Source organism: Cricetulus griseus, assembly GCF_003668045.3.
Source record: "Cricetulus griseus strain 17A/GY chromosome 1 unlocalized genomic scaffold, alternate assembly CriGri-PICRH-1.0 chr1_0, whole genome shotgun sequence".
NCBI lineage: Eukaryota > Metazoa > Chordata > Mammalia > Rodentia > Cricetidae > Cricetulus > Cricetulus griseus.
The window spans coordinates 26,260,498-26,284,279 of record NW_023276806.1 but is presented as its reverse complement, the minus strand read 5'-3'; the positions used below and the strand labels follow the sequence as shown (position 1 = coordinate 26,284,279).

At 40.3% G+C, this 23,782-nt stretch overlaps 1 protein-coding gene across 5 annotated transcripts in view; it reads left to right on the top strand.

The window, feature by feature from the left end:
- Positions 1–23,782, top strand: part of Tbck (TBC1 domain containing kinase) — a 143,150-nt gene that overhangs the window by 107,950 nt on the left and 11,418 nt on the right. For 2 of the 5 annotated variants that reach the window (XM_035452000.1, XM_027395732.2), the window contains exons 24-25: positions 2,700–2,875; positions 15,069–15,228. In XM_035452000.1, coding sequence (XP_035307891.1) covers positions 2,700–2,875; positions 15,069–15,228 — 336 coding nt within the window. Of the gene's footprint in view, positions 1–2,699; positions 2,876–15,068; positions 15,229–21,089; positions 22,450–23,782 lie in introns of those variants that run through there. The other 3 variants (XM_035451999.1, XM_027395731.2, XM_027395730.2) reach the window with 3 other exon arrangements.

Here is a 23,782-nt window from a genome sequence, read left to right as displayed (position 1 = left end):
ACTAAAATTTCCGTTTCATTCATACCAGCCTTGAAATGGAGTGGGGTAGAAAGCTTTTTTTAAAAGATTTCTTTTATTAACTAATTTTCATTTTTGAAATTATACTATACTTACCTCACTTCCCCCTTTCCTCTAACTCCTCCCATGTACTCATTTTGCTCTCTATCTAATCCATGGCTTCGTTTTCTTTAATTGTTCACACACACACACACACACACACACACACACACACACACACACACACACACACACATTGAGCAGCAGAACTCCTAAAGGTAGAACTAATGCATTAGAAGTAGAAGTCCAGGCCTTTCCTGAGGTGTCAGAATAGAATGCTCTGCTTACAAACAACAAAATGCAAAATGTGTGTCTTGTTACCTCATTTAGTTGTTTGGTACATGATGAGAATTAGTATGAATCCATGCAGGGAGCCATTTAAAAGGTCTGGACTACTATAGGATTTTCACCAGTAATCTGCCACATAAATTCTGACTCTGGGAAAACAAAACAACATGACTTGTTAAATTCTCCGATAGATGTACACACTGAATTTTGACTATCTAGGCTTGCTGTCTCCTGGATATGGTGATATACACCTGATGTCATTATTTAAAAGGCTGAGGCAGAAGGATCACAAGTTCAAGGTCAAGCTGAGCAACATAGCCATAGCATATCGCAAAATGAAGAAAGGGGCTGCGAAAATACCCCAGTCCATACAGTGGCTGTTAGCAAGCATGAGGACCTAAACTCAGCCCCCAGGATGCAAGTTAAAGAACCAAGCATAGTAGTGTGCCCTTGGAATCCCAGCTCCGAGGAGGCAGAAACAAATGGATTCCCTAGAACCCACTAGCAGCCAACCTCACATACTATCTGCAGAGCACTGAGACTGTTGCAGAAAACAAGGCACATGGATCCCAAGGAGTGACAGTGCCTCTGGATGACAGACACACACACACACACACACACACACACACACACACACACACACACAGGTACCCAAAAGCGTACACACAAGTTAAACAAAGAGAAAAAAGTGTTCATTGTTAACAGTAAAAGTTCCAAGTAACAAATAATTCTGTGTTCTTAAGGCTCAAGTACTGTTAAACTTTCTTGAGATAAAACCTGAGCTTGATAAGAATCTTTATATGTTGGTTCTTGGGCTGAAATGATAAATTAGTCAGCATGCAGAACCACTCTGTAGCTGTTCTAAATTCCTGTCCACTTTCTATAGCAAAGGCCCGTGAGCTAGAAACTCCAGTCACACTAGAAAAACATTGATGCATGTGGTATTGGTGCAGTAGGACAGAGGTAGTACAGGGGGAGCTTTGTTATGCCTCTTAGTATAAATTTGATAATAATAAAATTATCTAGGAAACTAAAAACTACTATGTAATGATGTCTTTACTCCATCCACCCGAGCCCCACCACCATGTGGGCACCCAGAATAACACACAGAGTCTTATATTAGTTTACAATGCTGCTGGCCAATTGACTAGGATTTCTTATATGCTATCTGTCTTAATTATCATAAATATATATATTTTATAAGACTTATTTTATATAGGATGCCTTCCATTGGTGTCCTCTTCCCGGGATCATATGGCGGCTCCTTAGGGAAGAGAACCAGAGGAAGAAGAAGAGAAAGAGGGTGATTTCTTGCTTATATTCTGAGTCCGCCTGCTATCCACTTCCTGCCTGGATCTCTACTACATTTCCCAGAATCCTCCTTGACTCCTAGTCCCACCTATCTTGCTTTCCTATTAGCCAACAGTACTTTATCAACCAATAAGACAAGCATATACACAAAAGGACATTCCCCATCACTACTAGAATATGTATTATGTAATAATAATACATTGTTCTCTTCTTGGAGTAATATAATTTATCCTAAGAGCTTAGTTTATTTAACTCCTAAAATTAGTCTGCAGAGGCAGTTGTGTGTATCATATTAAAATTCTTTTTTACATCCAGAGAAAGCTAGAAAGTCATGATTTGTCAATGATTCCTCTCCTGCTCTTTAAACTGTGCAACAATGCTCTTTCCTACTAACCTCTGACCCTCACATTCAGTTAGAACAGTGCAAGGTGAGAACACTCCTAAAAGTGCTCTTCAAGAATGAAACTGAGAAGATAGTAATTAAGCTCAATTTTGATAATGACTAAGCATATAAATAATTTCTCTTTGGATCTCCATACTTTCAGTTAAGTAAATCTGATACTTATTTGTTTTTTGTTCTTGTTGTTTTGTTTGTTATGGAACCTAGGCCTCATGCATGCAGGGCAAATGCTTTTCCGTTCGGCTATATCCCCAGCCCTTGAAAGCTCTTCAGTTCTCAAGTTACATCATTAAGTTTTCAAAAGTGATAATGATGTTCAATGAATTTGTTTGGTTGAATTTATTGCATTGCTTATTGTGGGGGCTGGGAAGAAATAATTCTTCTCTCTACTAAATAACACAGAGAATGACCGCCAGGATCCTTGGTGTCAATTAGCCATGTACTTTATAACAGGTACTAAGATGAGGCCAGTGTCCTGGTTTGATGGTCTGATGTCTATTTAGTAAGAAGCACAGTTACACTATAGATTGCCAAAATGAGTGTGAGTCCTTTTCTGCTTGGGCTATATTGATGGTATAAAATGCCTGTAGTTTGTCTCTGTAAAATTGTCAATATTTTTGTTCCTTGTACTTTTTTTTTTCAGTCAAGAGAATCCATCACTTTAAATGACCTAAAATCAGAAGTATCACCCCGGATTTCGGCAGAGGACTTGATTGATTTGTGTGAGCTCACCGTAACAGGCCACTTCAAGACCCCAACCAAGAAAACAAAGTCTAGTAAGCCAAAGCTCCTGGTGGTCGACATCCGAAACAGTGAGGAGTATCCTTGTCTAGTGCTTTGAAAGGGTGGATTTGCACTATTGTGTCTTCCTTTCCTTATACAGGGTTTGTGGTGGGAGCAGTGAACATTTCTGGGATGCCTCTGGACTTGAATAGCTAAGGAACTCTGAAATTGTGTGCAATGTGCCTTGCACAGTAAGAACTAGACCAAAGTTATAAAAATGTTTTCCAAAAAGTAGGATATGTGCAGGGGTGTGTGTGTGTGTGTGTGTGTGTGTGTGTGTGTGTGTGTGTGTGTTTCTCTGATATACATTGTGGTTCTGTATATCATTTGGATTCTTCTTCTAAAAAGCAATGCTGTGGATCAAAGCCAGGGCACTGTCTTAGGAAGCACTCTACTACTAATCTATGTATGTAACCCTACACTTTTTCTTTTAATATGTGTTTTCTTTTTGTGTATATGAGTGTTTAGATTGGAATTTGAGCAAAGACAAAGTATCTCAGAACCAAAGGGACCAGATCTCAACATTGAGTTCCTATTTACTAAAATGGTAAAAACATTGGCTTATAGATAACATGCGCTTAAATAGAATACAATGTTTTTTTTAGAAGATTTTACTATTACTATGGTTTACTCTGTGATTTTATTTGGCATTAAGGTATGAACCATTATGAATGTATGAATTTCTGTTTTCATCTTGTCAGAGTGCCATGATGCATACACCAATTATTCCCTAGTATCTAGCTAAATAGTTACCCTACCTTCTTAGAAAAAAAAAGGTTGAGGACCAAAGCCGGGACATTGACTATCCTATGATGCTCCCTACCATTGATCTACATATGTAACCCTCATACTTTTATTTCTATCATGGTTCCACTGGAGCTTGAACACAGGACCTTCTGCATGTAAAGCAGACGTGATAACCACTACACTATGGAATCCACACTCATAGTTTTATTTTTAATATTTATTTTCATTTTGTGTGTATGAACATTTTGCACAAATATATGTAAGTGGAATTGAACTTGCAGACACTTGTGAGCTGCCATGTAGGTGCAGGGAACCAAACCTGGGTCTACTGGAAGAGTACCCAATGTTCTTAACTTTTAAGACACTCTCCAGACCCATACTTTTTCTTAACAGACCAATTGCTCCTAAGCCAGAATTTTTCTTTTAACAAAAAGTATATGAAATATAAATGAAGAATTTTAAAAGTTTTTTTTTCCTTTTCTGTAAGCAGTCTTGCATTTTGTTTTTTATTCTTTTATGCATTTTACATACCAACCACAGTTACCCCTCCCACCCCTTCTTCTGCTCCTCCCCCCATACACACACACTAACTGCTTCTCAGAAAGGGTAGGGCCTCCCATGGAAGTCAACAAAGCCTGCTACATTGAGTTAAGGCAGGACCAAGAACAGTCCCTGTCCCCGTCCCCGTCCCCTCCCCCCTCCCCCACCACCACCACCATCCGAATCAAGGCTGGGCAAAGCATCCCACCATAGGAAAAGGGTTCCAAAAATCCAGCTCATGCACCAGAAATAGAAAATGGTCCCACTGCCTGGGGTCTCTCAAACAGATCAAGCTCTACAACTGTAGCCCACATGCAGAGGTCCTGTAGTTCAGTCCCATGGAGGCTCCACAGCTGTTGGTCTAGTGTTCATGAGCTTGGTTCAGCTGTCTCTGTAGAGTTCCCCATCATGATCTTGACCCCGCCCCCTTGCTCACATAATCCCTTTACATTTTCGAATTTATAGCATGTAGTAAGAATAAATTAGGGATATCCTACTGATGGAATCTTACATGCCAAAATCTACATATTTTCATGTGTATATCTTCAGTCTTGTTTTTTTAAATGAAACTCAAACCATGCTTTCCCAGAATTTAAAAAGCAGTGTGAAAAATCTTAGGTGACTTACAGTACCATTTGAAAGCTCACAATTTCAGATATAACTCAATTTTTTATTTGTTTTACTTCATTTTTTAAAACAAACTCCCACTTTTTAGCACTGACTGTCTTGCAACTCATTCTGTAGACCAAGCTGACCTTGACTCACAGAGATCTGCCTGCCTCTGCCTCCTGAGTGCTGGCAGGAAAAGTACATGCCACTACACCTGTCCCATAATTCAGTCTTTTTTCAAAATGTTCCTTTTTATTGGCTCCAAGCTATGGGTACCCTGAGCTGCAGAAGGTAAAAACATGATGTGCCTAGTTTTTAAGGCTTCTGGCTTATGGAAAGCTCCTTATGGGTGTGGGCGTGTAGATTCTCAAACAAGTACTAAATTCCACTTGACTAGCCATGGATCCCTTTTCCAGAAGTTCTGATCTGATGCTTCAAGAATTTGAAATTATTTAACTCTTTTTAACCTTTGATTTTTGTATTTTGTCTGAGCCTTTAATTAAAGTCATTGTCTCTTAAACCAGCAAAAGGCTGGGAACATGGCTTCGCAAAATGCTTGATACACAAGCCTGAGGATGAGTTTGGATCCCTGGAACCAGATAGAAATTGAGAGTGGTGGCTATGTCTGTGATTCAGCACTGGGCCACAGAGACAGAGGGCCCCTGGTGCTTCCTGTCACCCAAACCACCCAAGCAGTGAGCTTCTGGGTCACCAAAGACCTTCTCTCAAAAATAATATGGAGACTGAGAAGACACCCAACATCAACCTCTGGGCTCCACAAGTGCAGGTGCGTACACACTAAAAATGTATTGCACTATGGCACTAATTTTCAAAACTATTATTAGTCTGTATGTGTACTATGTGCAAATACATAGATGCCGGCAAGGATTCGTATCCATTTACTTTTTTAAATAAATAGTTGCTATGTGAACACCACATCACAGATGGCTTCCTTCAAATGAGTATTTGAAATTCAAAACATGAGTGTGCACATGCCATTTGCATGTGGAGGTCAGAGGACAACTTGCAGAGCTGGCTGTCTTCTTCCACCATGTGGGTCCTGGGAATCAAACTCTGGTTCTTTGTTTCGTGTCAAGCAATTTTACTCGCTGAACCATCTCTGCTGCCCAGTGGTGATGGCTTAAAACTTAAAGCAGTGGGCTAGGATCTGATAAGACTTCTGACTCCTTGAATACCAGGCATGCATGTAGTAAAACATAAATACACTTAAAATAAATAATAAACAAAACTTAAAGCTATTGAAATCCTGCCAGTACCTATGAAGTATTATGGCAGATTGACTCCTTACTCATCAAGGTAAAACTTTACAATTAATTTTGGTGTAATATCACTCTACCAGTGGTTTTGAAACATGACTAAATGTTTAATTGGTGTGCTTTAAAACAATCCCTTGCCACAAAACAGGAAAAAAAGAACACTTTTGTAGTAATTTTCCTTCTCTAAAGAAAGGTATTTTTGAAGATTAGATGAGATTGGGTGCATTCAGGGTGGTATGGTATTTTTTTCTTGCAGATTTTTTTTTTTTAATTTGAGTTAGAAACAAGGTTGTTTTACATGGCAATCCCAGTTCTCTCTCCCTCCCCTCCTCCCTTACTACCCCCACCCAACTAAAACCCTACCTATCACATATCTTTTCTGCTCCCCAGGGAAGGTGAGGCCTTCCATAGGGGGTCTTCAGAGTCTATCATACCCTTTGGGATAGGGCCTAGGACCACCCCCCTCCCATATGTCTAGGCTCAGGGAGTATCCCTCTATGTGGAATGGGCTCCCAAAGTCCACACCTATGCTAGGGATAAGTACTGAACTACTATAGGAGGGTCCCATAGATTTCACTGAAAGCCATGTTGCTGGCGCCTGGATCAGTCCCATGCTGGTATTTCAACTATCAGTCTGGGGAGCAAGAGCTCCCCGATGTTCAGGTCAGCTGTTTCTGTGGGTTTCACCATCCTGGTTTGGACCCCTTTGCTCTTCACTCATCCTTCTCTGCATCTGAATTCCAGTTCAGTTCAGTGATTAGCTATGGGTGTCTGCTTCTACTTCCACCAGCTGCTGGATGAGGTCTATCAGGTGGCATATAAGTCAGTCCTCAATCTCATTGTCAAGGGAGGGCATTTAAGGTAGCCTCTCCTCTGTTGCTTAGATTGTCAGCTGGTGCCATCTTTGTAGATCTCCAGACATTTCCCTAGTGCCTGATTTCTCTGTAAACCTAAAATGTCTCCCTCTATTATGTTATCTCCATTCTTGTTATCTTCTATTCTTTCCCTGACTCAACCTTTCTGCTCCCTCATGTCCTCTGCACCCCTCCTCTTCTCCCCTTCTCATTCTCCTAGCTCCCTCTCCCCTCCCCCATGCTCCCAATTTGCTCAGGAGATCTTGTCCCTTTTCCCTTCTCCGGGGGACATGTATGTCTTTCTTAGGGTCCTCCTTGTTTCCTAGCTTCTCTGGCAGTGTGGATTGTAGGCTGGTAATCCTTTTACTCTAGATCTAAAATCCACATATGAGTGAGTACATACCATGTTTGTCTTTTTGTGATTGGGTTACCTTGCTCAGAATGGTTTCTTCTAGTTCCATCCATTTTCCTGCAAATTTCAAGATTCCATTGTTTTTTTTCTGCTGAGTAGTACTCCATTGTGTAAATGTGCCGCATTTTCTCTATCCATTCTTCAGTTGAGGATCATCTAGGTTGCTTCCAGTTTCTGGCTATTACAAATAGTGCTGCTATGAACATCGTTGAACAGATGTCCTTGTTGTTGAATGTGCTTCTTTTGGTTATATGCCTAGGAGTGGAATTGCTGGATCTTGTGGTAGACTGATTCTCATTTTCTTGAGGAGTCTCCATACCGATTTCCAAAGTAGCTGTACAAGTTGGCACTCCCACCAGCAGTGGAGGAGTGTTCCCCTTTCTCCACATCCTCTCCAGCATATATTGTCATTGGTGCTTTTGATTTTGGCCATTCTGACAGGAGTAAGATGGTATCTCAGAGTTGTTTTGATTTGCATTTCCCTGATGGCTAAGGATGTTGAACACTTTCTTATGTGTCTTTTGGCCATTTTAGATTCCTCTATTGAGAATTGTCTATTTAGTTCTATACACCACTTTTTAATTGGATTGTTTGGTGTTTTGGAGACTAGCTTCTGGTTTCTGCTTTGTTTTATAAGCCAATTAGTGAGAGATTATCTTTTTTTTTTAAAGTCTTATGTCTCCAAATGGGTAAACATTTTTCCTCATTTGTGTTTTAGGGATAATGCATTTCTAAAATAATGCATTTCTAAAATAACATTTGATTTTTGGTTGTGAGCCTAGCTGACAACCAAACGGCTGAGCCATATCTCCAGCCCCTAAAATAACATTTTAATCTCATCTTTTTCCCTATGAAAAATAATTGAGACACTTGGATGTAAAGGCAGGGAGGCAGGCACTCTTAAGCAAATGTACTGTGTGCGAGTAGATTTAAGGAGCTGCCTTCCCAAACCACTTAAGATTGCTGTCTGGGAGTCCATGGATACTGCAGTCACAGCTACTGTCTGTGTTTTGGTTAGGTGTAATTAGCAAACCAGTATCACCTGCCTGTGTCTAAGGATGGCAAAGGGAAACAGTATGGGGTGCAAAGAAAGCTGAAGGCTGTAGCCAGACTGCACACACTGGGCAGTAAAGCACAACCCCAGACACTTAGAAATACCCACTAAACCTTGACATCACTACCAGACTCCAGAAAGGTAAACAGCAATGGTTTCTGCTGAAATAATACTTTTCTTCTGTCTGTTTCTATAAGAAAGAAACATGAAGTGTTTCTAGGTAAAGCTTTCTTCAATATATCCATGGGAATTCTGGAGAAAAGCAATAAAAAATGTTTCTTGCATAGTGCATAAACTTTATGAGTAATGTTAATGGCTTCAAAGGTAATGCCCAGCCCACTTGTTGATTTGGTAGCTATAAATATTTAGAGTTTCAAATTTCCTGGCGTTCATATTAAAGGTGGCCTTAGTCATGCAAATGTGGGTTCAACTGATGTTATCTGTAAACAGAAATACTTTGAAGGAATGTTAATCTCATTTGCTTCAAGTAAAGGCTGAGTTTTATACCTGTATTCCTAAAGCTCTTAGCAAAGGAAGGAGGAAGGGAAAGATGGAAGAAAAAACGGGAGGAAAAGAAAAGTGGGAACTATAACTTCAGGCTTACACTTACTCTAAAACCAACCCCAACTGTTTTCATTATTACACCATATTCAATGAATGCTAATAATTATTTTTTCACTATTCCTTAAGAATTTATTTCTGAAAATATTTTCAAAGTACTGTGGAGACATATTGAGAGGAAGATGGGAGATGAGGAGGTTCTTCGGGATTTTGCTCATCCCATTAAGTTTGTGTTTGATCCATCTAAATTAAACATTCCATCCATGTCTGAATGGGTCTTCCTTAATGTGGGGTACATGGTAGCTGCTGCTGAGGAATATCCCCACTGCTTGGACTAATAGTTGTTAGAGTTTACGTTAGCAGTTGGTGCCATTTGCTGTTTTAGCTCTGTATCTAAACCAGTTGGTCCTGTTTGAAGACATCTGCTAGGCAACAGGGATACAAAGTTAAATCAGAGCCCCTGTTCTCCAGTCATGTAGTTAGAATAGGCGTTTTAAATAGATAATTGCATCACACTGATATGAGTCATACCCAAAATGCCATGGAAATACATCGATGGGAACTTGAACCACATGGTGGCTATACAAGTAGATTTGGTGAGAAAAGGGATAGAAAACATTTGAGAGTGAAAACGCAATCCTTCCAGGATCAGGTCCAGAGAGGACAAGGACACATTTAAGTGATTACACAGAGGAACAAAGGAATCAGCAGCTCAAGCCTATAACCTTAGTGCTCGCCCAGGAAGCTGTCACAGAAGGACAAGGGTATAGAAGCCCTGTCTAAGTAAATAAAGTGTGTAGGCACAGAAAAATTGCATCAACTGGGCAGAAAAGCAGCCAAATGATTCTATTTGAAATGGAAATTATTTGGTCCTGCTTCATGAGGGCTGAACCGAGAGATCTGGGCCACTAAACATTTCTCAGCAGGAATTTTGTCATCTGGCCACTTTGTTCATAAAATTTTGAGTTGAAAAGTTTGTGAATAAAATGGATTTCTCAGGGGGAAAAAAGCAAAAGTTTTAGACAGCTGCTTCTGCAGTACTCTGAGCTCAAGGCAAGTGCTGTCTTACACTGCCTGACCTTTGCAGGGATAGCAATGGGAGGATGAGATTCACTGGAGTAGAAGTTGTTACCGCAGCCACTGATGAGCTGTCAAAAGTGAGATTTTAAACTTGGATGATAGGGGTATTGCTGATATCAATGTAAATATGTAATAAGAGTTCTAAAGAAAATGATGTCTGGACATTTCTTATTTCAGTTAATGTTACTCAGTTACATATGGCAAAACCACAGGCTTAGTTCTATTTCCCTTTTGGGCTATTAGTAAAGGTCCAGCCTTCAAATGGGTTTAAAGAGATGTTACATTAGCTAAACCAGTCAACACAGAAAGCGGGCCAGCACAGAGATATGTAGGATTTCATAATTGGTGAGGTTGGTGTGGTCTGATAAAGAGGCTTTAGTACCACTGACTTCAGTACTCAACAAAATACTGTGTTCTTTTTGTTGTTCTTTTTATTTAAAATTTTTAATTACTACTCATATTTACATATCCATCCCCCCATTCTCTCCACCTCCCATCCTCCCATGTTCCCCACCAACCCCCCCCCACCCCCTGGGATAGTGAGGCCCTCCACCAGGGACCTTCAAAGTCTGTCATATCATTTGAGGGAGGGTCTAGGCCCTCCTTGCTGTATCTAGGCTGCAATAGTATCCTTCCATAGGAAATGGGCTCCCAAAGTCCATTTGTGCTCTAGGGTTAAAGACTGGCTCCACTGTTAGAGGTCCCATAGACTGTCTTGGCCTCCTAGCTGGCACCCACCTTCAGAGGGCTTGGTTCGGTCCAATGCTGTTTCCACAGCTTTATGACTAGGGTCTCCATGCTCTCACACTAGGTCAGGTCACCTGTTTCTTCAGGTTTCTGCAGAACTGTCTTGGCTTCTTTGCTCATCCCTCCTCCCTCTCCACAATTGGATACCAGGGGTATGGTTCAGTGCTTAGCTGTGGATGCCTGTTTCTGCTTCGAATAGCTACTGGATGAAGGCTCTAGGAATGGTAACCAAGGTAGACACAAATCTCATTATAGGGGAAGGGCATCAATGGCATTTTCTCCACCACTGCTTGGATTCTTAGTTGGGGTCATCCTGTGGATCCCCTACCATTTCCCCTGTGCCAGACCTCTCTCCATACATATACTGTCTCCCTCTATCAAGGCATCTCCTTTCTTGCCCTCCTCTATTCCTCCCCTGTCTCAGTCCTCTCGTTCTCCTCCCTCCCTCCCCTTCTTCCTTCCCACCTCCTTCCTCTCTACCCATGCCCCACGCTCCCACTTTGTTCAGGGGTTCTTGTCCCCCTCCCTTTCTTTAAGGGACTATGCAATCTTCTCTTGGGGTCCTCCTTATTTCCTAGCTCCTCTGGCAGTGTGGATTGTAGACTGGTAATCCTTTGCTCTGTGTCTAAAAGTCATATATAAATGAGTACATAAATTCAGCCACACTAAACCTCCTAGAAGAAAAGTGTTACCCTTGAACACATTGGTACAGGAGACTGCTTTCTGAACATAACACCAGTTGCACAAACATTGAGATGGACAATTAATAAATGGTACCTTCTAAAACTGAGAAGCTTCTGTAAGGCAAAGGACACAGTCAGCAAGACAAAACACCAGCCCACAGAATTCGAAAAGATCTTCACCAACCCCACATCTGACAGAGGGCTGATCACCAAAATATACAATGAACTCAAGAAGCTAGCGACTAAAACACCAAACAATGCAATTAAAAAGTGGAGTGCAGATCTAAATAGAGAATTCTCAACAGAGGAATCTAAAATGGCTGAAAGACACTTGAGAAAGTGCTCAACATCCTTAGCCATCAGGGAAATGCAGCTCAAAACCACTCTGAGATACCATCTTACTCCTATTAGGATGGCTAAAATCAATAACACCAATGACAGTCTATGCTGGAGAGGATGTGTAGAAAGAGGAACACTCCTCCATTGCTAATGGGAGTGCAAACTTGTACAACCACTTTGGAAATCAATATGGCAGTTTCTCAGGAAAATGGGAATCAGTCTACCTCAAGATCCAGCAAGTCTTCTCTTGGGCATATACCCAAAGAATGCACATTCATACAATAAGGACATATGTTCAACTGTGTTCATAGTAGCATTATTTGTAATAACCAGAACCTGGAAGCAACCTAGATGCCCCTCAACTGAAGAATGGATAGAGAAAATGCGGTACATTTACACAATGGAAGTACTATTCAGCAGAAAAAAACAATGGAATCTTGAAATTCTCAGGCAAATGGATAGAACTAGAAGAAAACATCCTGAGTGAGGTAACCCAGTCACAAAATACTGTGTTCTGTCAGGATTCAGAATCATGGGATTGCTTGTAAATGCACTGATCTTTAAGCAGGCAGGGTTGATTCTTCTCTCGTTTGCCAGTAATGCAGCTACGGTTGGAAGATGTTGAGACTTGACAGCTTTGTGTGTTCAAACATCTGTGCTTACTCAGTCTCTGCTTCTTGATAAAGAGTATTCTGGGAATGGTGTTCTTAGATGGTTTCCAGAACTGCATTGTAGGGAAACTGGTCTAAGGCTCTGCTCATTTGTGTTATGTTTTCCAGAGTACAATGAGAATACTTGAAGTATTGGGGGTTTGGAAAGAACTTTCCTCCTCTCCAAAACTCTTATTTCATCATATTTTGTCAAGCATTTATATGTTTAATCTCCATTTTTAAAAAATTAAATCATAAAGCATAACTAACAGAAAATTCTGGAAAAATAGCAAGTTAATAACAGGCTTTTAATGATAAAAGGCAGTATAGACAAGTCTCCTTTAAAAATACATACCCAATATAAAAATTGCCTAGGTGTTATTCAGGGGTCTTAGCTTTCAAAAACCAAGTATTCACAGAATGTAACTTTAAGCAGTTTTTCTTCTAGAGTAGGGGATTCTGATTTCCTTTTAAGTGGTTAACATTCTATTTAGAGGCATTCAAATGGGATTTTATGTTCAAAAACTTAAACCATGTATACATTATTTTCTATTTCTCATTTTTGAGAGAGAATATAAGATTGGCTCAGTTTACATCAGGCACCTAGCTCTACGTTCCATGTCCTTCTCTCCACCAGCCATGGCATGGTGTGGTAGGCTTTTCTAATGCAAACACGATAACCAAGGGTCACGTTTTCACCAAGGGCACTGTCTGAGGCTGTCCAAACAAGAAAGAACAGGTGAGCTGCATGGACATGTCCATCGCAGCACTTGACTGGGATAGATTTACATGGCTTTTGCTCCTATAAAACCACTAAAAGTAAAGCTGTTCACAGTCCAGACTTGCTGTCTGAGAAACAGAAGTTCTTTCTGGCAGCCAATTGCCTGCTGAGAAGTGAACAGCTGGACTCCTAGTTGGCATTAATAATGTCACTTTTAAGGTCTCTTTACTGAAACAAAATTGCTTAAATATTTTCAAGTATTTTCAAGGTTCTTATTCTTAAAAGTCCCATTGTTCATGAAGACTCCCATTGAGGCTACTGAATAGTGATGCTTGAGAAACTAATGTCAGCCAGGTGGTGATGGCACTTGCGAAAAGTTTAAGCGTACTTTACCTGTGTTTACAAATAGTGTCCCCATTCTAGAATTCTTTAAACAATGTCCACAGCAATTCCAATGTAGACTTTTACCTTTCATGGTTTTTTCAGAATGTATTTGATTATTTTATTATTAGTGTTGAATGTTTTCTTCCTCCTGCTACCTACTTGTTCTAGAAAGTCAGAGCCTGGGATCTTTCCTCTTTCAACTAATGAGCTGGAAAGGGGATAAAGTAGAACAGCTGCTGAGCCTACAGAATGAGTGGTGACAACTGTCGTTTCAATATGTAATTATAATATTTTCCCTTCTGTGGTGAGATGTTTAGAGTGAAAACATAACCTGTTTATGTCATAACCTTTAAAACTATCGCTTTTCTTAAGTCTCTCAAGTGGAAGTTTGGGGAGGGGCTCTATTAAATGCATAAAGAGCCCTTTGTGGTCTTCCTCGGTGATTATTAAGAAAAGAGTGGAGATGCAACCTAAACTGAACTGGATGGACATTCACTTACCCTTGAGCTTTTCGCTACAGTGGTGCCCAATTGCAAATCCAATATGCTGTTTTCCTGCTTAAAATACTTGGACTTTCCTTATTAGCAGAATAAAGATCGTTATCCTAAACACCAGGCACAGTCCAGCCTCCACCCTTTTTTATCTCATGTTCTAAGTTCCACAGCATTGTCCTTCCTTGCCCTTAATTGGGCATATGCTTCCCCACTGCCTGAACTTGTCATCCCCTTCTATTCCTTTGTCTTAACTTTTATTCTTCAGAATTTGACCTTGCCATCAGTTCATCAGTGAAAACCCTTCCCTGTCCTCCCAAGTTGATGCAGTCTATTACAACATCTCATACATCTCTTTTATAGTTTTCTGCATGTAGCCATATCTTTTTAATTTCCAAAGCTCTATTTCTATTTATCCAATTATACTTTTAATTACTTAGCAAAGCACATATATGTTTTATATCTTTTGTCATTGCTAAATATTGAAGGTTAATGGATGGCTTTATTTTCTAAACAGTAATAGTCAACTAGACCATCAGAATTCTCATGAATTATAAGAACCATCAGACATGGCCCCTTTTGGATGTTATAAAATCAGAATAATGGATCTGCCGCCTGAGTTTGCTGAACACGTTAACCTGCAGCCGAACAGTTCCCATCTGGGGCTGAGGATCTCTAACAGTTCCCTGTGGAGTTTGACTTAGCATCAAGTGTTTTCAGTATCAAATTTGTCCTGAGACAGTCCACTTGTCGGTGTGGTTACTTGTAAAAAACCACCCTGGTTGTGCTGGTAAAGGTGCTGGCACACAGACTGCAGCTAGTCGGTGACTGTGGCTTCGCTGGGCCAGGATCACTTTGACTTTCCACTGATAATTACATCTCAAACTGCTCTTCCTTTCTCTTTTTGCCTTCAGATTTAACTTTCTGCCTCTTTAAAGAACCTTACTTTGTTTAGATAAAATACTCGGGGAGTGTTTAGTGCTGGTGTCTAGAAATGAGTAACCTCCATTTCTCCTAGACACTTGAGACCCTGAAATAAGAAAAGAAAAAGAAAGGCAGTTTCCTTAACTCCTGTGTCAGCTTTCTTCGAGGTCACATTGCAGGCAGCATCAACATCCCTTTCAGCGCTGCCTTCACAGCCGAGGGAGAGCTCAACCAGGGCCCTTATACCACGATGCTTCACAACTTCAAGGGCAAGGTCATTGTGATTGTGGGGCACGTGGCAAAGCACACCACCGAGGTAAGTGTCCTCAGAAATGTCCTGTGTGTGTTCTGAACTGTTCCTGCCTACTGTCCAGATTGTTGAAATGTTTCTTCAGAGTCAGTCATAGATAAACCCAGCTGTCTGTATTCTTTTCTAGATTTGTCTCTTATGGAAGCCTCCTTCCTCCCGCTACCCCACCTCTAGTTTTCAGCATCAGGATGAATAGTAGGCAGCTTGGGAAAACCCTGCTGCTGACATTTGTCAGGAGGTGGGACCTTTAAGAGGTGGTCCTCATGGAAGCCATGTGGTCAGTGGAGGTTCCATAAGGGACTGTTGGACCGAGATGCTGACTTCTGATACCAAGATTTGCTCTCTTCCTCCACATAGGCTACCTTCATCCATCCACAGTAGGCACTGACTATAGGACTTTGGGCTTCTTCCCTTTGCAACTGTGAGCTAATTAAGCCTCCTTTATTTATAAAGTTAGATACCTCCATTATTTTGTTATAATGTGTAGTAAGTTTGTTTTTTCTCCTTTTGGGTTTTTGACTCTTGGGGGCCCGCCACCCAGCTCCCAAGTAAATCACACATGGAGGCTTATTCTTAGTTATGAATACCCAGCCTTAGTTTGGCTTGTTTCTAGCCAGCTTTTCTTACCTTTGAATTATCCCCATCTACCTTTTGCCTCTGAGCTTTTATTCTTACTTCGTGGATTGCTGTATAGCTAGGTAGCTGGCCCCTGATGTCCTCCTCTCCTTTTTCTCCCGTTTCTCTGTTCTTCTATTTATACTCTCTGCCTGCCAGCCCCATCTATCCTTCTGCCATTCATGTGATCCTGTCTCAAAGAAAGGGAGATAAAAGCTGGGCGGTGGTGGGGAATGCCTTTAATCCCAGAACTCAGGAGGCAAAGGTAGGCGGAACTCTGTGAGTTCGAGACCAGCCTGGTCTACAAGAGCTAGTTCCAGGACAGCCTCCAAAGCCACAGAGAAACCCTGTCTCAGAAAAAAAAAGAAAAAGAAAGAAAGAAAGAAAAGAAAAAGAAAGGGAGATAAAGAAAAGTGTCAGAGACTACAGTATATGAGAGCCAAGCGGGATCACAAAGGACATCCCCAGAGCCGGTAGAGAACATTCCTGTGTTGAGAAAACACAGAACCCATCCCATCCAAGCCCTTTCCCCAAAGTGGGGAGGAGTCATTCCTAGGAATAGCAGTTACTAGCTTTGTGGGGGAACACAGGCTGAGCTTTTCCAGATTAGCCAATCAAATGAATCCCACAGCACCTAGAGCAGAATGAAAAAGGAGAACAAAGAAGGTTCAGCAATGTATTGGGAAATTTCCTCATTGAGAAATTTAAGAATGGAAGTTAAAGTATTCCCATCCAGTTTCCTTTATGTTTCCATAAAAGGGACAAACCATAAATATGGTTATTAAAAATGTAGTCATGTGAAAATTGAATTTTTGTCATAGGCTATTGTAAGTTTCTAAAACTTGACGGACAAGATGACTCAGTGGGTAAAGGTACTTTCTTCAAGCCTGATAAGCTGAGGTGAATCCCTGGGGCCCACATGGTGGGTGGAGAAACACAACTTCCACAAGTGGTTCTCCAGGCTCTACATGTATGCATATGTGTTCACACACACACACACACACACACACACACACACACACACACGCACACACACAACGAGTAAATGAATATACAAAAACATTTAAAATAAGTACAAGTTGTTTTAGAAGTGCAGTGCTAAAGACAGTACTTACTTTTGACATTGAATGAAGGTCAACCTTGTCTTTGAATCTTCACTAATTATGTCATAAATCGCACCTCTCATATAAATTATGGCAATATATAATATGTAACAGAATATCTAAATGCACCCTTTTCAAGAAAGTTAGTAAAGTAAGTAGTTGTAACTTAAATCCATAATCCCAAATCAGTGATAACATACATAATTGCAGCCATGGTAGCTGTATTATCATGATGTAAGATGTCATTTTATGACTGCTGCTCCATTAGTTAGTGGTGTCATATAATTCCATGCACCCACACAACTATTGAAAATCACATACTTCTAGGCTCCAGGTAACATACAGACTTAGGAAGGAATCCCAACAGTGACAGCAATCCCAAGTTATAGGCTAGTCTTTACATGAGAGGTGCTGGGGTAAGTACATTCCATGTTTTATCTCCTCTTGTTTTTCATGACTGTCTATAAGGGAGTGTGATAGTTAAGAGTTCATTGTCAGCCTGACAGAATCTAGATTCATCTGGATGACAGGCCTCTTGACACGACTGTGTGTGTGCTGTGCGTGTGTGTGTCTTGTCTGCATTGAGGCAGGAAGGCCCACCCACTAGGTATCTCACTCCTGGAGTGTGTAAGTGGAGAAAGGAGGCTGAGCATCCTGCATTCACTGCTGTCTGTTTCCTGGCTGTAGACACATGTGACTAGCTGCTTCCATCTCCTGCCACCTTGACATGATAGGCTATATACCCTTGAACTGTGGTGAGTCAAAACGAAACCCTTTCTTCTTCCATTGCCTCTGTCAGGTGTTTTTATCACAGCAACAGGGAAAGTAGCTAAAACAAGGGAGAATCATCCTGCCTAACTCAAACATGAGAACAACTGGATTCAGTTTACCTCATGTGCCTGCCCATAGCCACGATAGGAACATATGCTGTATCATCTGTAAGCTCTGCCATTAGCTCACCTCAGGAGGCTTTGGAGTCTGAATGCTGCCATGTGTCCTGCCTTTCAAACAGGCTTATTCTGACTTCACACACAACACAGTGCAAGAAGTCAAGACCTGAAACAAACTTTACCAGATGATGGCTCTATTTTCATAAAACATTCACCACTTGAAAGAAATTTTAATAGTAGGCCTTAGAGGTTAAAACTTTTTAAACTGCCAACTGCTTCCAAACATCCTAATCATACTAATCAATGTAATTTATCTAATTTTACCATACAGGTAAAACATATCTGTCAATGTTTATTAGAAGTCAGGTACTATCAATTATGTTTTTTTCTTCACATCCTTTTTGCTGACTCATTTATAAACAATAATGACTAAACAAATCATATGCACAGCTACTAGTGCTCCAATCCAATAACAGTAACTCATTTGTGATAGTTTTAGATTGGGAATCAAATCTATCTTTAGTAACATTTCTCATCAAAGGTCAAAAGACAACTTCAGACACTTACTCGTATGGTTTCCTATTTCCCTCTGCTACCCAGATCGTATAGCAGTATAGATGCTCCCCCCACATGCACTAAATTAAATGCATGTCAGTTGGAGGTATTGGCATCCCTCTGTGTCTGTGTTTTGCTGAGTGTCTTCTCTACACTCCATGGCCATTGCAGATCAATCCTCCACCCTTCCTCACACGTCTTCTTTCCAGCCCACAAAGGAAATGCCTGTGAGTTCTGAGTCCTAGTTGTTCATCGAGTGAGGAGCTCAGAAGGAAGCAGGACATTTGTCCTCCTAGATCTTTCTCAACAGTGATCTCAGGCCAGCTGTGTCACTCTACTGAAAACAGCAATTCTCTCTGGACAGCCTCTCCCCACAATTCTCACATGAACCCCTGCTCCTTTGATAACAAGTCTGCCATGCTAGCCTTGGTCAGCACTGCATCCCCCTCCTCCTCTGTAATTAATCACCACCTTAGTTCATGCTAAGGTCAGGTTAGGAGCCCAGCTGTCAGAGGATAGTATGTAAACTATGTGAGTTTTGTAAGCCTAGCTTCGATGCTATGCTCGACTTCTTACCAGCTGAGTTAATTTGGACAAGTATTTGGCCTCTTCAAGACACCATTTGTTCAATTCTAAAGTGAAAATAACATTTCAACCTCAGTGTTAATGTAAAGCTATTAGACAAGATATGTAAAATTTCTTAAGGAACCTAATAATATCACCCACTACACTATTTTTATATATGCATATAGTAAAAGTTCTAGAGTTTAGGAGCATAGCAGCAAAACAGGTATGGATTAGCTCAGCCCTGCCCTGCTTCAGAGCTCAGACAAGATCCACTGTGCTCAGGATGGTATGGTCATAGACTGAGGAGGTGACCCTAACCCATTCATCCACATACTCATTTCAGACCAGTCTGAGGAAGGGAGTGCAGTCAGCAGATGATAAAGGAGTCAACTCAAAAACAAAATGACTATCATATGTATGTGTGTGCATGGTTCCCAACATCAGAGCACCAAATAATGTTAAGAAATAAACTGCAGAATTGAATTACACCCTAGATCTCATGGACTTGGAGTTCTTAACAGGTCCATCAGACAGCTGCCCAATATCCCTTCTACTCCGCATGAACATTCTCCAACACAGAGTATGTGATAAGCAACAAATTATTCTCAACAAAATTTATAAAAGTGAAATATCACACATATTTTCTAATTGCAGTTCAAAGAAAACTAAAAATAGGTAATAGGAAAAGCATTATAAACTACAAATATATTTAAGTTAACTTATTTTTTAATTAGCGATCAATAGATTAATGAAGAAATCAAGAAAGAATTTTTCTAATTTTTTCTGGTTTTGGTTTTTCGAGACAGGGTTTTTCTGTGTCCCTTGGCTGTCCTGGAACTTGCTTTGTAGACCAGGCTGACCTCAAACTCACAGAGATCCACCCACCTTTGCCTCCTGAGTGCTGCAATTAAAGGCATGCACCACCAGACCCAGCCTAATTCTTTAAATAAATGAAAGTGGAAATACAATATACCAAAGCATTAAGATTGAGTGAAATTCATCCTAGAGATGCAGGAATAATTGCCTGTATGCAAATCCACAAATATGATACACCACACCAACAGAATAAAGTACAAAACCATCCCATACAGTCATCTCAACTGTGGCAAAAAAGACAGAATTTAATAGCATGCAACATTCTTATATATAATCAAACTAGGAATAAAAATAATAAACCCATTTCTAGGAAGGCAGCTAGCAGTATACTGAGCAGTACATAGCTGAGAGCTCTCTCTTAAGACCTGGAACAAGACAACAGTGCCCTCTTTTATTCAACCTCATGCTGGAAGTTCTGGTCAGCAAAATCGGATGAGAGAGAAAAAAGTTGTCAAAATCAGAACAGAAAAAAACCAAATTACCACTGTTTGACATTGACATCATTTCACACATAAAAACACCCAACAAGTCCCAAAACAAACTACCAAGACTGATAAAGTCTTCAGCAGCAAGAGAACAAATCAGTAGCAATGCTATTTGTCAATAGCAAATAAAATGAAATAGAAATCAAAAGTATAGTCTCTACTTGTAGATATTGTAGCTGAAGAAATTATATCAGGCCTGGGGAGATGGCTGAGTTTGGTAGGCACTTGATGCTGAAGCATGAAGACCTGCATTCGATTCCCCAGAGATCTCATGGAAAGGAAGCTGTATGTGATGATGGTCTCCTGTAATCCCAGCACTAAGGATGCAGAGACAGAAGAATTCAAGGTCCTTGCTTACCAGCCAAGTCTAGCAAAAATCAGTGATCCCCTGTCTCAAAAAATTAAGGCAAAGGGTGACTGAGGAAGAAAACCTCTGTCAAATTCTGGCCTCTGTACACAAGTGCACACGCGCCTGCACACATGCATATCAAAAAAGAAATCAGTATGAAAACTCATTCAAAAATGCATACTCTGAAGAATAATGAGTGCAAATTAATTAATTGAGGAATAGTGAACTTTGTACATTGCAACTACAAAATATTGCTGAAAGAAATTGCCTATCTAAGTAAATGGAAGGATGACTAGTGTTCATGAACTGGAAGACTCACTATTGCTTTGATGAAAATGCCAGTACGGTAATATCACTATTCTCATAGCTTTTTTGTAGAAGTAAAAAAAAAAAAAAAATCATCCTGTAATTCATTTGGAATTTCTAGATACCAGAATGGCCAAAACAATCTAGAAAAACCGGATGGTCAGAAGATGCACATTTCCTGGTTTCAGAACTTACTGCCAACCTTCAGAAATCAAAGCAGTATGAAACACACCTTCCATGAAGAAAGAGTATTGGTCACTGACTTGAATTTAACAAGTAGCACAATATTTTTTTAAATAATTCAAAGAAGAATAAGTGAACTACCTGCATAGTATTTGATGGCATTCAAACTGCCCATCTGACATACAAACTGGGACTCTTGTATCTTGTAACATAAGTATGGAGGTATCAGTATTACTGTATGATGACCAAATGTATTCAGTACAGATTTGCATCTATATTGGTCAAAATTATAAGATTAGGAAGATCTTTGTACCAAAAGGCTTAAAGCCAACCCAAGCCTAAAAATATTATATTTAAAATGAAAATCACAGCAAAGTTTCACTTTTGTGTCATTTGTGTCATTGAAAAGATAATCATATTTTCCAAAACTCACAGGAAAAACTCTCCTTGCAGTTGCTAAACTGAAGTCCATTCCCTTGACATAAAGAAAGCCTGATGCATGTGTGTAAGTCAATTAACTCTAGACAAGTGTACACACAATTAACTCTAGACAAGTGTACATCTGATACAGCAGTAGTTAATACAGTCTGCCATCTGTATCATGCTGTAAATGACCAAATATTTTAAAAGGAAGGTCTTATATCCTTGACCCAAATTGCTCAAAGGAATTTATTTTTGACACTAAACACTTGAAAAAGGAAATTTGCTTTTTAATACCCATAGCAACTGTTTACTCATAATAGCCCGCTCTCAACCTAAGGCTCACAAATCTCTTGACAGGCCCACAATGAATCCATCTGTCCTTAAAGAAGCTGTTGCTTAGTGAGAATGACAACTTAGTATAATACTCTGAACTTTGTTTGGGGGTCCTTTTCCCCCTGTGTGAGAATAATGCTGTGGGGTATAACTCTAGAGACAGTAATGGGTCTCAGACTAGAAAACTAACCAGCACAATAGACCAGAAGAAAATGAAATCTCCAACATGGATTGTATTCAACTGTAGTATGTCCTGAAGAAAACATGTGAACATGTTTAGCTATGAACAAAATTATTCTACTTTAAGGAAATATCAGAACACAGTCCAAGAACTGAGTCCTGTGAGAATTCTTGTGACCTCAGTTTCTTTAAAACATGGCATTGTCCTTGGAAGGTGTTTCCATGCTCCTCCCAGGTGTAGCCGATAGGAGTGAGTTCACTTCAGCTGTTGTTTTTCATTTGCCTCTATGGAAAAATATGTTTTTGTCATGTGCAGCTTGTCCTTGTGATTGTGTACTTTGCTCAGGTGGCTCTGAAATGAACCATCAGAGTATGAATTGTCTGGTGCTCTGAATAAAGTTGGTTATTGTGCTAGACTTTAGTCCACCTCATTTTAAGACCCCACTCTCCCAGGTTTACACCACCAACTAGAGCAGTAAACAATGAAAGTTACATAATTGTAGTCAATGTATTAAAACAAAATATTGAGTAGGAAGGCTTTTAAAGTAGATATTTACTCTGGCCAGTAGTGGTGCATGCCTTCAATCCCAGCAGTTGGGAGGCAGGCAGATCTTCAAATTTGAGACCAGCTTGGCTAGTCTACAGAATGAGTTCCAGGACAGCCAGGACTACACAGAGAAATCCTGACTTAGGGGATATCTCTATCTATCCATCCATCCATCCATCACCTATCATGAGAGAGGGAGGGAGGAAAGGAGAGAGAGAGAGAGAGAGAGAGAGAGAGAGAGAGAGAGAGAGAGAGAGAGAGAGAGCTTTCTTAGTTCTGATTTGGCTTGCCAAATTAAACAGTTTCCAAAGCTGAAAAGTTAAAGATCTTGCAGATCCAGTATCTAGTGAGAGCCTGCTTACTAGTCATAGTCGGCCCTCTTTTCACAGTGTAAAAAGAAGTAAGGAAACTCTCTTAGAGTCTATTTCATAAGTGCACCAAAGCTAGAGGGTGTAGTTTAATGGTAGACCACTTGCCTTGGGTACACAAAGTCCTGGGATCATTTCCTAGGATTGGGTGGGGGAGGGGGATGGATGGATGGATGGATGGATGGATGGATGGATGGATGGATGATGGACAGGTAATAGTTGACTCTAAAGCTTCTACCCTAGGCTCTCATCACCTACCCTAGGCCTTTCCTTATAATGCATTCACTGTGGCTATGAAAATGTGACACAGACTATTACACTCTTATTAGCGACATCTCCCTTCTTTGCTCAAGCTCTTCCTCCTAGTCTTTAATTATCCTACTACACCTACTAAAGCACTAAAGCCAATTGAGCATATAGATTGTCTCTATAGAAACCTATGTAATTCCAGATAATCACCACATAGTTCTTCAAATTCATATATTTTAACATAATTTCTATGGGGTCTTTTCTGTTTTTAGAAAATGTAAGGCATGTCTTTATAGTTGTTCTCAACCCTCTAGATAAAGAGTGGGAAGTACCGGGTGTTGGTGGCGCACCCCTTTAATCCCAGCATTCGGGAGGCAGAGGCAGGCGGATCTCTGTGAGTTCGAGGCCAGCCTGGTCTCCAGAGCGAGTGCCAGGATAGGCTCCAAAGCTACACAGAGAAACTCCTGTCTCAAAAAACCAAAAAAAAAAAAAAAAAAAAAAACAAGTGGGAAGCAACTCTCCTTTGTCAGT